This window comes from Dipodomys spectabilis, unplaced genomic scaffold, assembly GCF_019054845.1.
Source record: "Dipodomys spectabilis isolate Male_0828 unplaced genomic scaffold, ASM1905484v1 ptg000046l, whole genome shotgun sequence".
In the NCBI taxonomy this organism is placed as follows: domain Eukaryota; kingdom Metazoa; phylum Chordata; class Mammalia; order Rodentia; family Heteromyidae; genus Dipodomys; species Dipodomys spectabilis.
This window is the reverse complement of record NW_024870723.1, coordinates 3,287,076-3,302,628: the sequence shown is the minus strand read 5'-3', so window position 1 is coordinate 3,302,628 and position 15,553 is coordinate 3,287,076. Positions and strand designations below refer to the sequence as shown.

The 15,553-nt window shown below is 39.8% G+C and overlaps 1 protein-coding gene across 2 annotated transcripts; it reads right to left on the bottom strand.

The window, feature by feature from the left end:
• Positions 1-899: 899 nt before the first annotated feature.
• Positions 900-13,982, bottom strand: Tlr4 (toll like receptor 4). Of its 2 annotated transcripts, XM_042678694.1 has the most exons (4): positions 13,680-13,982; positions 9,503-9,669; positions 7,155-7,217; positions 900-5,877 (listed from the first exon to the last, which is right to left on the bottom strand). In XM_042678694.1, exons 1-4 carry the CDS (start codon positions 13,770-13,772, stop codon positions 3,615-3,617), a joined length of 2,586 nt encoding a protein of 861 aa, XP_042534628.1. In that variant the 5' UTR covers positions 13,773-13,982; the 3' UTR covers positions 900-3,614. The 2 variants fall into 2 exon arrangements, with proteins under 2 accessions (XP_042534628.1, XP_042534629.1); XM_042678695.1 differs by lacking the exon at positions 7,155-7,217.
• Between the last annotated feature and the right edge of the window lie 1,571 nt (positions 13,983-15,553).

Here is a 15,553-nt window from a genome sequence, read left to right as displayed (position 1 = left end):
ATGCATAAGCACCCATAAGAACAGTGTCCTTTCTGTTAAACATATTGATTTTTATTTTTAATATTTTTGTGGTATAAAAGTTTAAACTCAGAGCTCCCCTATGACCCAGTAATCCCACTTTTGGGCATTTACCCAAATGTTTACAAACAAGACCACACTAAAGCTACCACCACAACTATGTTTATTGCAGCATTATTTACTATAGCTAAGATATGGAACCAACCCAGATGCCCCTCAGTAGATGAATGGATCAAGAAAATGTAGTATATATACACAATGGAATTCTATGCCTCCATCAGAAAGAATGACATTGCCCCATTTGTTAGGAAATAGAAAGACTTGGAAAAAATTATATTAAGTGAAGTAAGCCAGGCCCAATGAAACATAGGTCCCATGGTTTCCCTTATTTGCAATATCTAGTATATGTCTGAGTCAAGCGGAAAAGGTCAGATAAGGTGATGCTAGGGAAATGAACCCTAAGATATGTATTCAAATGTTTTTCTTCTTTCATGCGATTGTTTTTAACACATTTATAAGATTATTTCTTTGTTGCTTTGTATGTCCCTCCCCTACAGTATAACCCCTGCTTTCACTGTATTTGATGTCGGTATAATTTGTGGTGGAGAAGGGGAAAAACAAATCGTCTAAATAGGGATACAGGTGGACCCATTGCAACAATGAGATGTACAAGTCGTTATGTCGAAAACAAACTTTACAACTTTGGTGGTGGGGGGGGGAGCAGGGAGGATTGGGTGGGGGGGGAGGGGGAGGATGGGAAGGGATGGGAAGGGGAAACAAAGGAGGAGGCTACTATCCTTGATAAGAAATGTACTCATTATCTTGCCCATGTAATTGTAACCTCCCTGTACAGTATTTTCACAATAAAAAAATAAAATAAAATAATGAGTGATGAGAAAAAGAAGTTTAAACTCAGGGTTTTGTGCTTGCTGGGCAAGACTCGCTTCAGTTATTGTGCAGGTTCTCTCAGATGTTTTGCCTTGCCTAGCTGGGACTGGGATTTTCCTATTTAAACATTTTTACATAGACCGTGATGACAAAGTGAACCAGCGTGTCAAGCTGTGTTTACTGAGATGAGCTTTCACTACCGTTCTTTCCTGGGCTGCCTTCCAATCATGACCTTCCCTATCTCCACCTCCTGAGAAGCTAAAATTACAAGCTACAGGCATGAGCCACTGCACTTAGTTATATTTTCTCCACCTCCCCCCAGAGTTCTAACAAAGTACTAGCCCATCCTTCAATTTGTAAGAGTCCAGTAGCCCAAGTTTTTACTTCTAATTAATTAGTTAACATTACTGCTTACATATGCTTTGTTCAAAGCTCCTTTGATTCTTTATGGAGAGAGTTGTGCTATGAATAAACCATTCATTGTATAATACATCCATGCATATGTACTTGCTTAATGATTCATGGTTTAGGTTGAAAAAAAAAAAAAGCCCTGTTTAATGTGAACCACGGAGGGAGCTACAGGGGTTTCGCTTCTCATTTTGCCAACTTGAAGCTTGAAGCAATGGGGTAGAGTGGAAGAGAATTTTCCTGAGTGGGCGGGAGGCACCATTGAAGTTCTGTCTACTTGCTTAATCTGTGGCCAATGTAAAATAAATTTACTTCATTGAATTTTCATCAGTAACATGGAAAATTAAGACCTGATCTGCTACCGCACCTGGTGTATAAGAGTCTACAGTAGTTTGAATATGTTCCAAGTTGTAAGGTATTGCACACAGTTAAGGTACCCAACATTAATTTTTCTACATTCCACTCTTTATTTCCCCTCCATCCAGAAGGTCTAAGAGCCCATCCTAAGTCTGGCTTTCCTTTTCCTTTCTCTTATATTTATGTGCGTATAATTTATTTCCCTCCTTGTCACCCCATCTGCAGTTTCCATAAATCCTCTTCTTCTATAACTGTTTTATTTCAATTAGCATAAGGATGTGTAGGTTTATCTATTGCCACAAATGGCAGGGTTCCTTTCGTTACAAAAAAGAAATCTCAATAATTTTCTACCCAAAGTGCTGAACACAATATTGCTGCAGTACACATGGGAGTGTACATATCTTTGTGAGTATAAACTCAGAGTAGGATTGGTAGATCATGCAGTTGCTTTAATTTGGATTTATTATTTTGTTTTGAGGCAGTGCCTCACTATGACACCTAGTCTGGTTCTTGGCTTATGTTCTTTCTGCCTTCCATGCCCCGGGGGCAGGAATTATAGATACTCACCAGCAACAGTGTAACAGCTCAATTTTCTCTTTATCCTCGTTAACACACACACACACACACACACACACACATACACACACACACACTCAGGCACGTACACACACATACAATGGCTATATGTATGATTTGTGTAATGACTGTTCTAAATAGTATACTGTGATATATCAATGCCTTTCCATAATACGTACAGCTTTTACTGTACCATTTCTAAGGAAGCAAGGGGAATGTGCTTTTCTCCGAAGTCAGCTTACCATGAACCCTATGACATCATTTTCTCAGTGATAACATAAATTTGGTCTGGAACTGACACCCAAGGGGAAGTAGCAATATGCCCCTCCCCACTGCATTTCACAAAGTAGTCTGGTGATGAGGGAAGGGTACAGCACAGTGCAAGAAAAGGGACCCACGATGCCCTCCATGGAGTACTGAAGGCCTCCAGTACTCCATCCTGAGATGAAGCTTCATCTATATTTCTGGAATCATCAAAAAGACATGTCCTCCTCCTTGTGTCTAGTACAAATAGCTCTTTGTGAAACTAGGAAGCAGAACTTTTCTCCCTGGGCTTTAAAAGAAGTGTCCTTTTCAACCCAACCATTTCCATGCATGCCTCTGTGACAGTCATAACTCACAAGGTAATAACTTAAGAGTGGCATCAAGTGACAAGGTGATGCTATAATTTTCATATCTGTTTGAAAAATTGTGGTTCAATATGAATGCTTCCAGCATGTGTCAGCCTTTATTTATGATGTGAGTTTATGGACAAGGGAGGAAAAATGAGAATTTGAGGTGTAAAAATAAAAATAAATTAGGAATTCTTCTTCAATAAATACAACATACTATGGAAGGACACCAGGATGCTAGTCAGCATGCACTAAGCAGACATCTTTAGGGATTAGTTTGAAGATTAAGGAAACTGACGTGAAATGGAAGAGGAATCCTGAATGAGAAATCAATCTGAGTCATTGAATTGGATTCAAAGCAAGCAAACACCCTGTTCATTTGAAACTGCCAAAACTCTCTTAAAACAATTGAAGTGTAATCCAGCATACCGTTCCCATTCAAAAATGCTTAGGGGAAAAACAAGCTCACCTTCTTCCATCAGGCCCAAGTTTCTTAGTTCTGATTGGACTTGATAGGGTAGTTCAATGGACTTCTACAGTCAGGACTCTTTCATGGATTTGGTTGGAACTCACACCTAGCAAGTTCTGGGTTTTGCCTAGTATTTTTTCCATCTGCATTGCAAGTACCACAAGACTCCCAGTCCTATGTACCTTGAGCAACCCCAAGTTCTTAGAGTGATAACCTGGCAGTCTGTGACGTTTGGTCCTTAGCATCGAATCCATGTGGAGAAGTGGCTCAGGAGTTATTCTTCCAGTCTAGATAGCAGTCGTGGCTTCTTGGTGAACATTTTCTGCATCTGCTAGCCCATCCGGTTGTGATGTTTTTCCATCCAGCAGAGCTTTCCTGAGTCGTCTCCAGAAGATGTGCCTCCCCAGCATACTGTCCTCCCACTCCAGGTAAGTATTTCTACTGAGAAGGCGATACAGTTCCACCTGCTGCCGGAGCAGGGACTTCTCCAACTTCTGCAGGACGATGAAGATGATGCCAGCGCGGCTGCTCAGAAACTGCCAGGTCTGAGCGATCTCATATTCAAAAATGCACCAGCGGCTCTGGATGAAGTGCCGAGACACTACAACAATCACCTTCCGGCTTTTGTGGAAGCCTTCCTGGATAATGTTGGCAGCAATGGCCACACCGGGAATAAAGTCCCTATAGTGAAGGCAGAGTTGAAAGGGGGGTACTCCTTCTTCTAAGTTCTTTACCAACTCATTTCTCACCCAGTTCTCATCCTGACTGGAATAGATAACAAAGGCATCATAGGCCATTTCACCTCTACCATACTCTTTACAGCCAGCAAGAAGCATTAGGTGAAAATAGAACTTGTAGACTAAAAGTCCAATAATAGCTACCATGAGCATACTGAGCACTGACAGGCTAATAGTGGTCTTGTTTATTTGACAGGTGGTATTTCTGAAACTCAGCACTGGCATGCCCTGCATATCTGGAGGATTTGCACATGTCATTTGTTTGGCCTCCACCAAGAGTCCCCTCTGATCCTTGACCCACTGCAAGAAACTCTGATGTTCACAACTACAAGCAAAATTATTCTGAGTAAGATTTAAATGAGTTAGGTTACTAGGGAAATGTAGTGTCTGCCGTTTGGAAGCTACGATATAATTGAAACTATAATCTAGGACCTGGAGAGAGAGGAGATGTTCATAAGGGAACAGATCCAAATACACGAGATGGTTGTGACTCAGATTTAGGACCTGAAGATTGGGAAGGGAGTCAAATGGTCCCTTGGATACCTGTGTCAGTTGACACTCAGAAATGTCCAGGATGGTTAAGTTAGTCATGTTTCTGAAGATATTTGGAAGGGTGCTGTCCTTGAAAGAATTACCAGCCATTTTTAAAACTTTCAGATTGGTCAAGCCATCAAAGATGCCATCGAAGGCAACTTGGATATGGGTATACGAGATGTCAAGGTAGTGCAGTTGGTGGAGACATAAGAATACTGTAAACTGATTGGTATGTTTCAAAGCAGAATGCTGAAAATCTAGATACTCTAGCTGGCATAAGCCTATGAAATTTGAATTTATGAGAATAACACCATTGAAGCTCAGATCTAAATGCCGGAGTCTGGTTGTCCCAAAATCGTCAGAAGAACAGCAATGCCGGAGACTCAAGCCATTTCTACTAAGATCTAGAATTTCCAGATTTGGTAGTTCAATATCTACCATGTTAACTGCACCTTTGTTATCTGTAAAATTCAACTCTTTGAGAGAAGGGAGTGCCAAAGGGGGAAATTGTCTAAACTTACACCTTGCTACTTCTAAGGATTTCCACTTGAAATCTTCAGGAAGGTTTTCTAGGTTTTTAACATACAGATTCACTAGAGACATTGCAGAAACATTTGCCAAACAATTAAACAAGCCAGTAACATCACCAGAAAATTCATCTAAATATGCAAACCGGAATTCTTCAATGGTCAAACTACACAATCCATCCAAGGCAGATTTGTCAAAACTGTCCATGTTCCTTTCATTTTTAAATTCTCCCAAAACCAACCGGTAGACTTCTAAACCAGCCAGACCTTGAATACAAGTTCTCATTACATGTGTACTATTAAAATTACTTCTTAAAGTCAATTTATGGAGTTTTACTTCTTTAAAGGCACCAGGATGAATGATATCAATTGGGTTCAGGGAAAGATCTAAAGAGAGGTTGCGTAGTGGCTTTTTACGTAGAACCTGTAAGTCTTTGTAATGAATACTTTGAATCTTGTTATCGGAAAAGTCCAAGTGTTCCAGGTTGGTCAAGTTTAAGAAATATTCAGGCAACTTGAAGGAATGGATAAGATTGTGAGCCACATTGAGCTCCTTCAAGGCTCTGAGATTTCCAATAGGGAAGTTCCTTAGAGAGAGAATGTTGGTCTCCACAGCCACCAGCTTCTGCAAATGTGAAAGTCCAGAAAAGGCTCCTGGGGCTAAACTCTCGATAGGGTTTCCCGTCAATATCAAGGTAGAAAGTTGGCCTAAACCTTGATAGGCACCATCTTCAATCACCCGAATATCACACCTACAAAATAAAAAGATACAGATTGCATAATATTTCTGCTGAATGAAGATTCACAACAGAATAATGACCCCAGCCCACCAGTTCTTTACATAAGATGTTATGTGCTCTATGATTGTACATAGGCAAAGATATGTAATGGGGTAGATGTTGATGGGAGGAGCAAGTAAGAAGCCCCACAGACTGGAGTCATCACTCAAGTGGTAGATGGCCAACCATCAGTGACCATCGGCACACACTTACACCACGCACAAATTTAAAATGAAGCTCCACAGATTCAATATCAGCATCCTAGCTACAATGGGAAACATTTTCAAATTAAGTATACATGCTAAGCAGAGGCAGCAGATCCATCAGAATAAAATCAATGAGAGATCAATAATTGGGGCTCATATAGATTACATGGTTGATAGAGTATGTCATGGCCTTTGGTCATGTTTTGCCATTTGGTGACACAGTTAATTGTGAGTCCATGATTGGTGTAGACCACGTAGGTGGTTGTAACTTTAGTAGCCACCACAAGTGACAGATGTCTGTTTCAAGGATATAAATAATTTCACATAAGTGCCACTGATACCCTTAATACTTACAAAAAGCTCTGCCTATGTGACAGCTAGAAGGTGAAAGCTGCCATTTACCCCAAGTAAACATTAATAACCGGTTAACAGGAGTATCATGTTAGAAAAAGAAAAGCTGGGTGTGAAGTCAATATCAAAACATCAGTCCAGATTAAAGAGATTAAAGTAAGCTTTCCTGAGAATATTGAAGTTGAAATTTAAGGGATGAGTAATAATTAATGGGAAATAAAGGTGAGCAAGAGACCCCCCCCAAAACCCTCAAGTTAGAAAGCAGTCATGATACAGTGAGTAACTACAATAGTTGCTCTCAGAAGTGCACATTGAGAATGAAGGTTGTGTGGATAAATAGGGATGTGGAGAAAGGAGGGTCCAGATGAAGTGAACAATGACAAGGTTTTAAATTTTTTACCCCAAGAGAATTAATTAGTAGCCATGTTACATAGAGACTTCCTACGTACACAGCACTGAGGCAGCTGGCTTACACAGCTCGTGAAAAATTCCTGCTAGTATTTCAGGAGCCTGCCTGACAGAGTCTATAAAGGAATCCTTTCCCTGTCTAATCTGAGCTACCCTCCCGGAGGTTTACAATATTCCCTGCCTGTCCTAGGACTTTCAGAAGATCCATAAGTAATAAATAAAATAATTTTGGTAAGCTTTTGTAATAAATAAAATAATCTTGGTAAGCTTTTGTAATTTACTTACAACTGATTAGAAGATGGTGGATGTGGCAGAAAATGTTCTGGGAGCCACGGACGGAGGCCATGCCTATAGTCACAGCATTTGAGAGACAGAGAAAAGGGGACCACAAATGTGAGGCCAGTCTGGATTATAGAGCAAGACCCTGCCTCAGGAAATATATATCTATATCTATCTATCTATCTATCTATCTATCTATCTATCTATCTATCTATCTATCTATCTATATGGCAGGACAACTAGGTTTTGGAGCCTCAGCTCCCTCTCCTTACTACGTAATTTTTAGAACTCCTTTTTCTCTTTGTGTTTCAGTTAACACATTTTTAAATGACACAGCTGAACTTACTACATCTCAGTTCCTTCTTTTGGTGATATGATTTCATAATCCATGTTCATATATATATATATATATATATATATATATATATATATATATATATCAGGCCATACTAGATTTTGCAGGGTTTTGCAGTATCTCCATTTCATTATGTAAAGCATAAGAGAAGTACACATGAAGATGAAGAAAACATTTAACTTAGAAGAAAGGGATGCAGGCTTGAATGTCTGTTCTGTTGTAATAAACCAATGTGGCACTTAAATCATTTAAACTCTTCAAACCTCAGCTTCCTCATCTAAAAACAGATTATGTATTGATGTATGCATTTTATAGAGAAAGAAAGGTCTCTGTTGTATCCCAGAGCACTTTCAGAAGACTCTTTCCGTTACTGTACTATTTGACTGGAAAATGGCTATGTTACTGTCTATGTGTTACTGTCTCTGTCCTTGTCCTAATTTGAAATCTCCTATGGGCTAATCAGAGAGGGAGCTGGCCTCTTTATAAACATAGAGACAGTTCCTTGGGATTATATACATCAAAGATGAATTATATGGAACATTGTCTGATGAGAAAATACATCTTTTCTTAAAAAGGAGAAAGTTGATTGGTCAACTTTAGAGCAGTACTAGGCAAAATTACCAGTTGGAAAACTACAATTTAGAATCCAATATAATGATCATATCAATCATAATATTTTATCTTTATAAAATACACCTTATACTGTTTTGAATATTTACAGCCCATTAGTAGTCTTATCACATTTAACCCTGTATGATGAGTTTCCTTATTTCTACTTAAGAGATATAAAATTGGAGGCCAAGAAATGCAATGAGATACTTCAGGTCAAAAGACCAGAGCCATCATTAGACACTAGTAGCTCACACCTGTAATCCCAGCTACTCAGGAAGCTGAGCTGTGAGAGGATCAAGGTTCAAAGCCGGCCCTGGCAGGAAAGTCCATGAGACTCTCGTCTCCAATTAACCACCAGAAAACCAGAAGTGGAGCTGTGGCTCAAAGTGGCAGAGAGCTAGTCTGGAGCAAAAAAAGAAAAAAGAGAGAGAGAAAAAAAAAAAGAAAAAGAAAAGGCTAGAGTCAGATAACATTCATTGAGTTTGTACTATGTGCCCACCAATACAGCTAGGACTTTCACATACTAACACCTTTAAAAAAGATTTGGTCTCCCTAATTGTTATATGTGTGTGTGTGTGTGTGTGTGTGTGTGTGTGTGTGTGTGTGTGTGTCTGTATGTGTCTGTGTGTCTGTGTGTGTGTGTGTTTCCTAACAGTGCACATCATATTGCCAATGGTCAATAAGTATCTACCAACATAATTTTCTCTCCTGAATTAAAAAATACCCCAAAGGTAAAGTTTTCTTAGAACTCTCTCTTGCAGCTGCTCATTTCATAGTTGGAAACTGGCATGGAAAATAGAGATGGCTTATCTAAGGTTATACCACAAGGAAGACATCTGTGGAAGAAATATATGAATATGTGTGGGGGCCATAAAGCCCCATAGGAGCTGAGTGAATACAGGAATTGATTGGATAAGTAGGTGCAGAGAAAGCCTGATGCAGCCATTGGAAGACTGCTGGTTTGTGTGTTTGCTTTTGTGTTTGAGTAAAGACATAGGCTCCCAAGTGCTTCACATTCTACTCTGATCCTGTCCTTGGACAGATAGGTGCCTATTCTTTAGTGTCCCTAATCTTTACTGCATCCTCGTAGCCTGTTTTCTACCTCTGGATAATGTGCCCTTTGATTTGTAAGCTAACATGAACTCTGACACATTAAAAGCAGAAAGACATTTGGAAGGCTGGTATCTATCCCAGACTCCCATGGCTTCTCTTGGTAATACTTAATGTATGTCTACCATCATGGTGTCCACTGCATGGAACTGACAAATGAAGATGAGACTATCAGCCTGGCATTCTGGCCCTCAGAATGAAATGCTACGCATGAAGATGAATTGAGAAAACAACAAATGTCTCACCTTGTATAGTATGGAAAAGCTCATTCATTTACCTGGATAAATCCAGCACCTGAAGTTCTGGAAATTTGGAGAAGCTCTGACTTTCTAGGGTATTCAGGGGGTTAAAGCTCAGGTCCAGGTTTCTGGTTGAGGAGGGTATGTTGTCAGGGATTCTGGAGAGGTTCTGCTCCATGCATTGGTATGTCACATTGGGGATCACCTGCAATAATCACATATTAAATGTAGTTTTGCCAGCTGTACTGTCCCAATTTTTCTTTCTTAAATCAGATTGGGATGGGAGACAGGCTCTGGAACAGGAGTCAGTCAACCTCTTCTATCTATCTATCCATCTACCTATCCATTCATCCATCTCTACATACATCTATCCATCCATCCATCCATCCGTGTACCCACACATTTCATATTTACTAAATGTCTCCTTTGAACTCACTGATCTAACCTCTACAATATTAATGGTAACACGAAATGAGAAGAAAGGAAATCTAGTCATGAGGACATCTGAAATTTGGAATTCCTAGATTTCTTATTACTTCTTTTGAATTCTTCCTTTCTTTTTAATTTCAGTGAACTTCACCTATCACACATAAAACAGAGGTAGTAAAATACTTTGTACCGTTGTGATTGCCTACCCTCAACATATCTAGCAGGAGAAGACAATTAAGATGTCTATACTTCCCTTTCTGTTCCTTAGCTAATGGACTTGTAGCAAAGTCACACAGAAATAAGGGATCATGGTAAAATGTAGAGATTCCAATAGTGAAAGAGTAAAATAAGGTTGAATGTCTTTACTGTTTTGCTTTCTATGCCATCTTATGTTCTGAGCTTTTATTTGTTAAGCTTTACTTTCCCATATTCCTTGTAAGCCTTCTTCTTGAACCTTCCATCTAACTTCAGAAATTAGGTGATCACCTACAAAATGCCTTGCTGTTATCCACCTGGTTTTAGTCTTTTCTTGGTTAAAGCCATTAGAATCTGTTTAAATGATTCAATGAGATAAGGTATTTAAAGAACTTATCTCAAAGCCCATTACACTAAAAATCATCTAAATATAAATATTAGAATTATCATTGTCTACTATTAAACCCTTACCACATATCTGCAAACTTCATACATGTTATGTAATTTCACTTAACCAGCAATGAAATCTTTAAAAGCCAAAGAAACTAGAAACTGAGAGTGAAAGGTAGGATGGATAAAATCACAGAGTTCACATTTGCAAGCCCTCACTTTCTTCCCATGCCTGGTTGAACATTCATTACCCATCATGGGAATGAAGACAATATACCTAATATAGCATGGTTCAAGAAATCTTCCTTCACCCTCTTTTATCTCCCTCCATAGTTTTATATAACCAGACAAAATTAATATTGCCTGCATGATTATATCCTACATGTCTTCATGTTTTGCACTTGACTGCAAACAATAGCTTGGCATTTGGATTCCAAAGCACAGAATGGTGCTTGGTGAATGGTGGGTGCTGCATAAACTTTTGTTGACTAGATCAATGAAAAAATACTGCATAACTGGGCCAAAGAAAGTTTGGTTAAGCCCGAATGATAGATATTTTCTGATAAGTGCTGTGTGCAATCCAAAGACAAATGGAGCAATGAAGGAAATGCACTCATTATCTGACTTATGTAACTGTAACTCCTTTGTACATTACCTTTACAATAAAAATTTAAAAATCTAAAAAAAAAAAATACAAATGGGTCTAGGCTTCACTCAATTCGCAATCTAGTATGACAGCTGAAATAAGAACAAAACAAACACCGTCTCCAAGATCCATTAAATAGCCTTGACAATTTGTCCTCTGTTACAGAGAAAGCAGAGAGCAGTTCTGGATTCAGAGGTGGTTTTTCACTGCCAGTCTTGAAAGCTGAGTAAGATTCGGGTGCATGAAAAGAAGAAGGATATTTTGTAAGGATGGCATGAGACAGGAAGGGTGGAAAACTAACTAGATTAGCTGACAGTGGCAGGAAAAGTGAAATGCATCCTACAGGGTAGCCACAGCCAGCTCTGAGGGCCTCAGAGTCTATCCTGCAGCAATTCTGCCATCATTTAACACCTATAAATACAAGACCTACTATGTACCAGACACTGGAAATACAATGATAAATAAAGCCAGCAACAGTTCTACCTTCCAGCCAATTATACTGTAAAGGGTAACTCTGACAATGAACAAATAAAAATATGTTACGAATAGACTCTTGGAAAAGATAAAGCAGTATAAAGGAGATTTCAGGCAAAAGAGGGACTGCAGAGGAGATGTAAAAAAAGAGATATTTAAACAAAGATCCCAGTGAAGTGAATAAAATTGAAGTTATAAAAATAATAGACCAAAAGTTTCCAATATGATAGCCACAATCCATACACAACCTCTGTTGTTGTTGTTGCTGTTCTGGTTCCTTTCTTTTTTTTCTCCTGGATTTTTTTTTTTTTTTTTTTTTTTTGAGACAGTGTCTCACTAGGTAGCTGAGTCTGGCCTTAAATTTTTAATCTTTTTGTCTTAGCTTCCCCCAAACTGGGAAAATAGGCCTGTGCTTCTACATAACTATTGAGGATGAATGTGGGCCATTTAAATTGATACATGTGATACATGTGAAATAGACAGTAATTTTCAAGTACTTAGCCTCGAAGGGGCAATGTAAATCATCTTTTCAGTAGTTTAATATATAATGCATTCTGAAATATTTTGAACGCTCTTACTAAAATTTCAAGTAGTTACTGGAATATGTAAACCTACTCTTCTGTGGCTCATATATTGCCATCAGACAACACTGATTTAGGGGAAAAAGAAAAAGGCCCAATTGTTTTTGTTTTGCCAGTACTAAGATTGGAACTCAGGGCCTTGTTCTTTCTAGGCAAGCATTCTACCACTTTAGCCTCTAGCCCTGAAAATTTTAAAGGAGAGTAACTTGCTAGAGCCAAGCTTCTGGAATAATAATAATAATAATAATAATAATAAATCCAATGAGTGTGCAAAATGACTAAAGAAAGGTCTATGTAAATTAAAGAGATTAGTCATGACCCAGAAGTGAAGGCTAAAGGAACAGAGGTATGACCTTAGGGAAGGGACAAACTTTAGAAGCTTTTAGAAGATAGTACTGTATCAGGGGAAAGGGGAAGAGTAGAGAATATCTGGAATTTTATCTAAGGGAAGGGAAGGGAAGTGGAAGGAGAGAGGAAAGAGGAAGGGGAGCGGGGAAGAGAGAAGGAAGAGGAGGAGAAAGAGAAGGAAAGGGCAGAGAGGGAGGAGGAGGAGAAGGAAGGGGAAGAAGAGAGGGCTTAGAATTTGGAGCAGGGAGGACACTTGACCCAGCTAGTCTTCTTTACACATTAAAGTACATTATTTTCTCCCATGTCTTCAATTCCAGGACTCCAGGTGACAATGTTATACCTGAATGTGTCTGTCCGAGTCTAACTTTCAATCATCTTCTTGGCTGTTCAGTTCTACTATGTGTTTCTAAGCAATGGTGTAGTCCAAGCAGGGAAAAAACCCAGAGATGAACTGTGAGTGAGATGACTCATCAGCTAGTTGGTATTTCATGCTGAAGGAAACCACGGCCTTAACTGGCAATGAGTGTCATTCTCTCCCTCCTTTCTTCCTCTCTGTCTCTCTTTAATTACTTGTATTTCAGCCTCCAGACTGAACTATGGGACTGAAGTCCCCTTAGAAGTCTGAAATCTACTTAGAAAATACTTTCTTCAGAGAAAAGAAAGAAAAGCCATTTTTCTCCTGAAATTGAAAGGGGACAAGAAGACTCCTCAATGCTGAGCGTACACATCACCAGAAGAAAGGTCTAACACTAAGGCATCCTTCTTAAAACTCTCCAGTGAAGTATCATAATTCTTTTACAGACAAAAATAATTTTAAAAATAAATAAGAGACAAAAAAAAACTAGTCTCATAGAAGTTCCATAACTTCTTCAAGGTCACATAGACAGGAGATCCTGAAGCATTAAGTTTAAGCAAGTCTAACTAACCTAAAGCCCATAATAGCTCTCAGATGTTCTAAATGGAACAAGACACCAGGTGCTCCCTGTTGTCCTTATGCTGCTAACAATGAGAGTTATTTGATCTCTCAAAGCTTTAGTTCATTTAACTCCTTTTTGCCAAATAAGCAGAACACACAGCAGAAAGTTCTAAGCAGGGAGCAGTTTTGAGAAGCAAGGAAAAGCTCACAAGAGATGGGCAGATCCATCCACATACCTCAATGCAGGGCTCCCAGCTTTCAGGTCTGAGACAGGAGAGGAAAGCCATAGTGGGCATTAGAGTCCCAGCTAGGCGCCAGGAAGGCATCATCCTGGCATTTTCTGTGACCAGCAGCAGCCCCGCGAAAACATATCTAGCTGTAAAATCAGCAGACAGGGCCGAGTCTGTGAAACACAGGTATCTTTTCTCCTCAGCACTGGTGCCCCCAGCAATTACTGTATTCAAAGCAGTTAAGTGGTGAGAGGAAGTGAGAGTGGCAGCCTTAGCATTCTCCTCTTTCTTGTTTTTCTAGTATGTATTTTTTTTCCCTGTAAAGGGAGGAGGAAGTTAGAAAGAGAAGACATCTGCATACCAATGGTGGGAGGGTCAGCAAGAGGAAGTTGGCTTTCATCCCAGGGAGTCATCTGACTTCTTGGCTGGGGTGAACTTGGGAAAATAAACACACATGGCTCAACTGGCCAGTGGAAGGAATATTGTGGTCTTCCAATTTTGTGTTAATAGTGGAAAATTATGGCTCATACTCACTTGCTAAGATTGCCACAGTGAAGTATTTCCAACCGGGTGGTTTATTGTAATAGATATTTATTGTCCTACTGAAGTGGACCCTGAGATGGGGCCCAAGCTGGTATGAGTCCATTTTGAGGTTTCCTTTGTTTTAGGGATTTTAGACTTCTGGCTCAAACTGGTAACACCACTTGCTTACAGTAAACCCTGCCTTTTGCATATGCTTATGGTAAACTCCACCTTTTGGCCACCAAAATGTAGACCTCTTTTTACCCACTAAAATCGCACGCCATTTTAAACCAAGGTGATAGGCTGGTTTAAACAGCCATTACAGACAAACCGTAACCTTATTGCCCACCTGTGTGTGGTCTGGTATGACTGTACAATCCTTTGTGTGTGTGACCAGGCTCGACCTCATGGGTTTTGCCTTTAAAAAACAAAGAATGGGGGCCGCTCGGGTCCCAGTATCAGTTCCCGAGCCTGTGCTGTGGCCCTGACCCGTCAGTGTAGGAACCTTCTCAATAAAGTTGCTTCTTTGTTAATTTTGTTGCGGTGGGCTCTGTCACTCCAGATGACTAGGTGGGCTTGCCTGCCTGAGTAGGGGGTCTTCCTACTATACCTACAGGTCTAAGGCCTACGATCCAAGGTCAAGATTTCACTAGACATGTCTTTGTCCTGATCTCTTTTAAAGGGCACTAGCAAAACTGAACAAAGACCTCCTCGTAGGACTTTGACTTTGCACTGCTTCTTTAAAGGACATATCACCAAATACAGCCATAATCACAGGCCATGAAGGTGAGTCTTGGAGAAGGTTGTTGTTAAGTTTGCCTGGGAGAACAGCCCCTCCCCCACTGGCCTGAAACCAGTCATCACCTAACAGAGTGGTCAAAGGGCCCCAGACTCTGAAGTCACTTCCTCATCCACTGAGGTCATTTCCTGAATTACCTCAGTCATGCCTCTCTTGGACAGTGAAATGTTCTCCAGCTCTGAGTTCACTTCTGCATCAGCTGTGGTCCCACCTCCCAACTTTCCCTATATAATCAGGCTCAACACAAATCCCCTTACTTTGTCTCTTTTTCCTATCCCACATTTTCCCATGCTTCCAACTCCTGGGGGCTGGCATGTTGCTTTCCCTCCAATAAACTCTTTCCTGCCTGAACCATGTGGTAGTTTTCTTTCTTTAAACTGTAGAGTTACCAAATGCTTCTCATGAAGGGGCCGACAAGCCTGAACCGAGTGAAAATAATAACAATAATAGCAAAAATAACAGTAATAATAGCAGTAGTGAAACAGAAAAGTGTGGGTTATTGAGACACACTGGGAATACAGAATCAAACATACTAATATACAACTCACTCCAGGCTGGA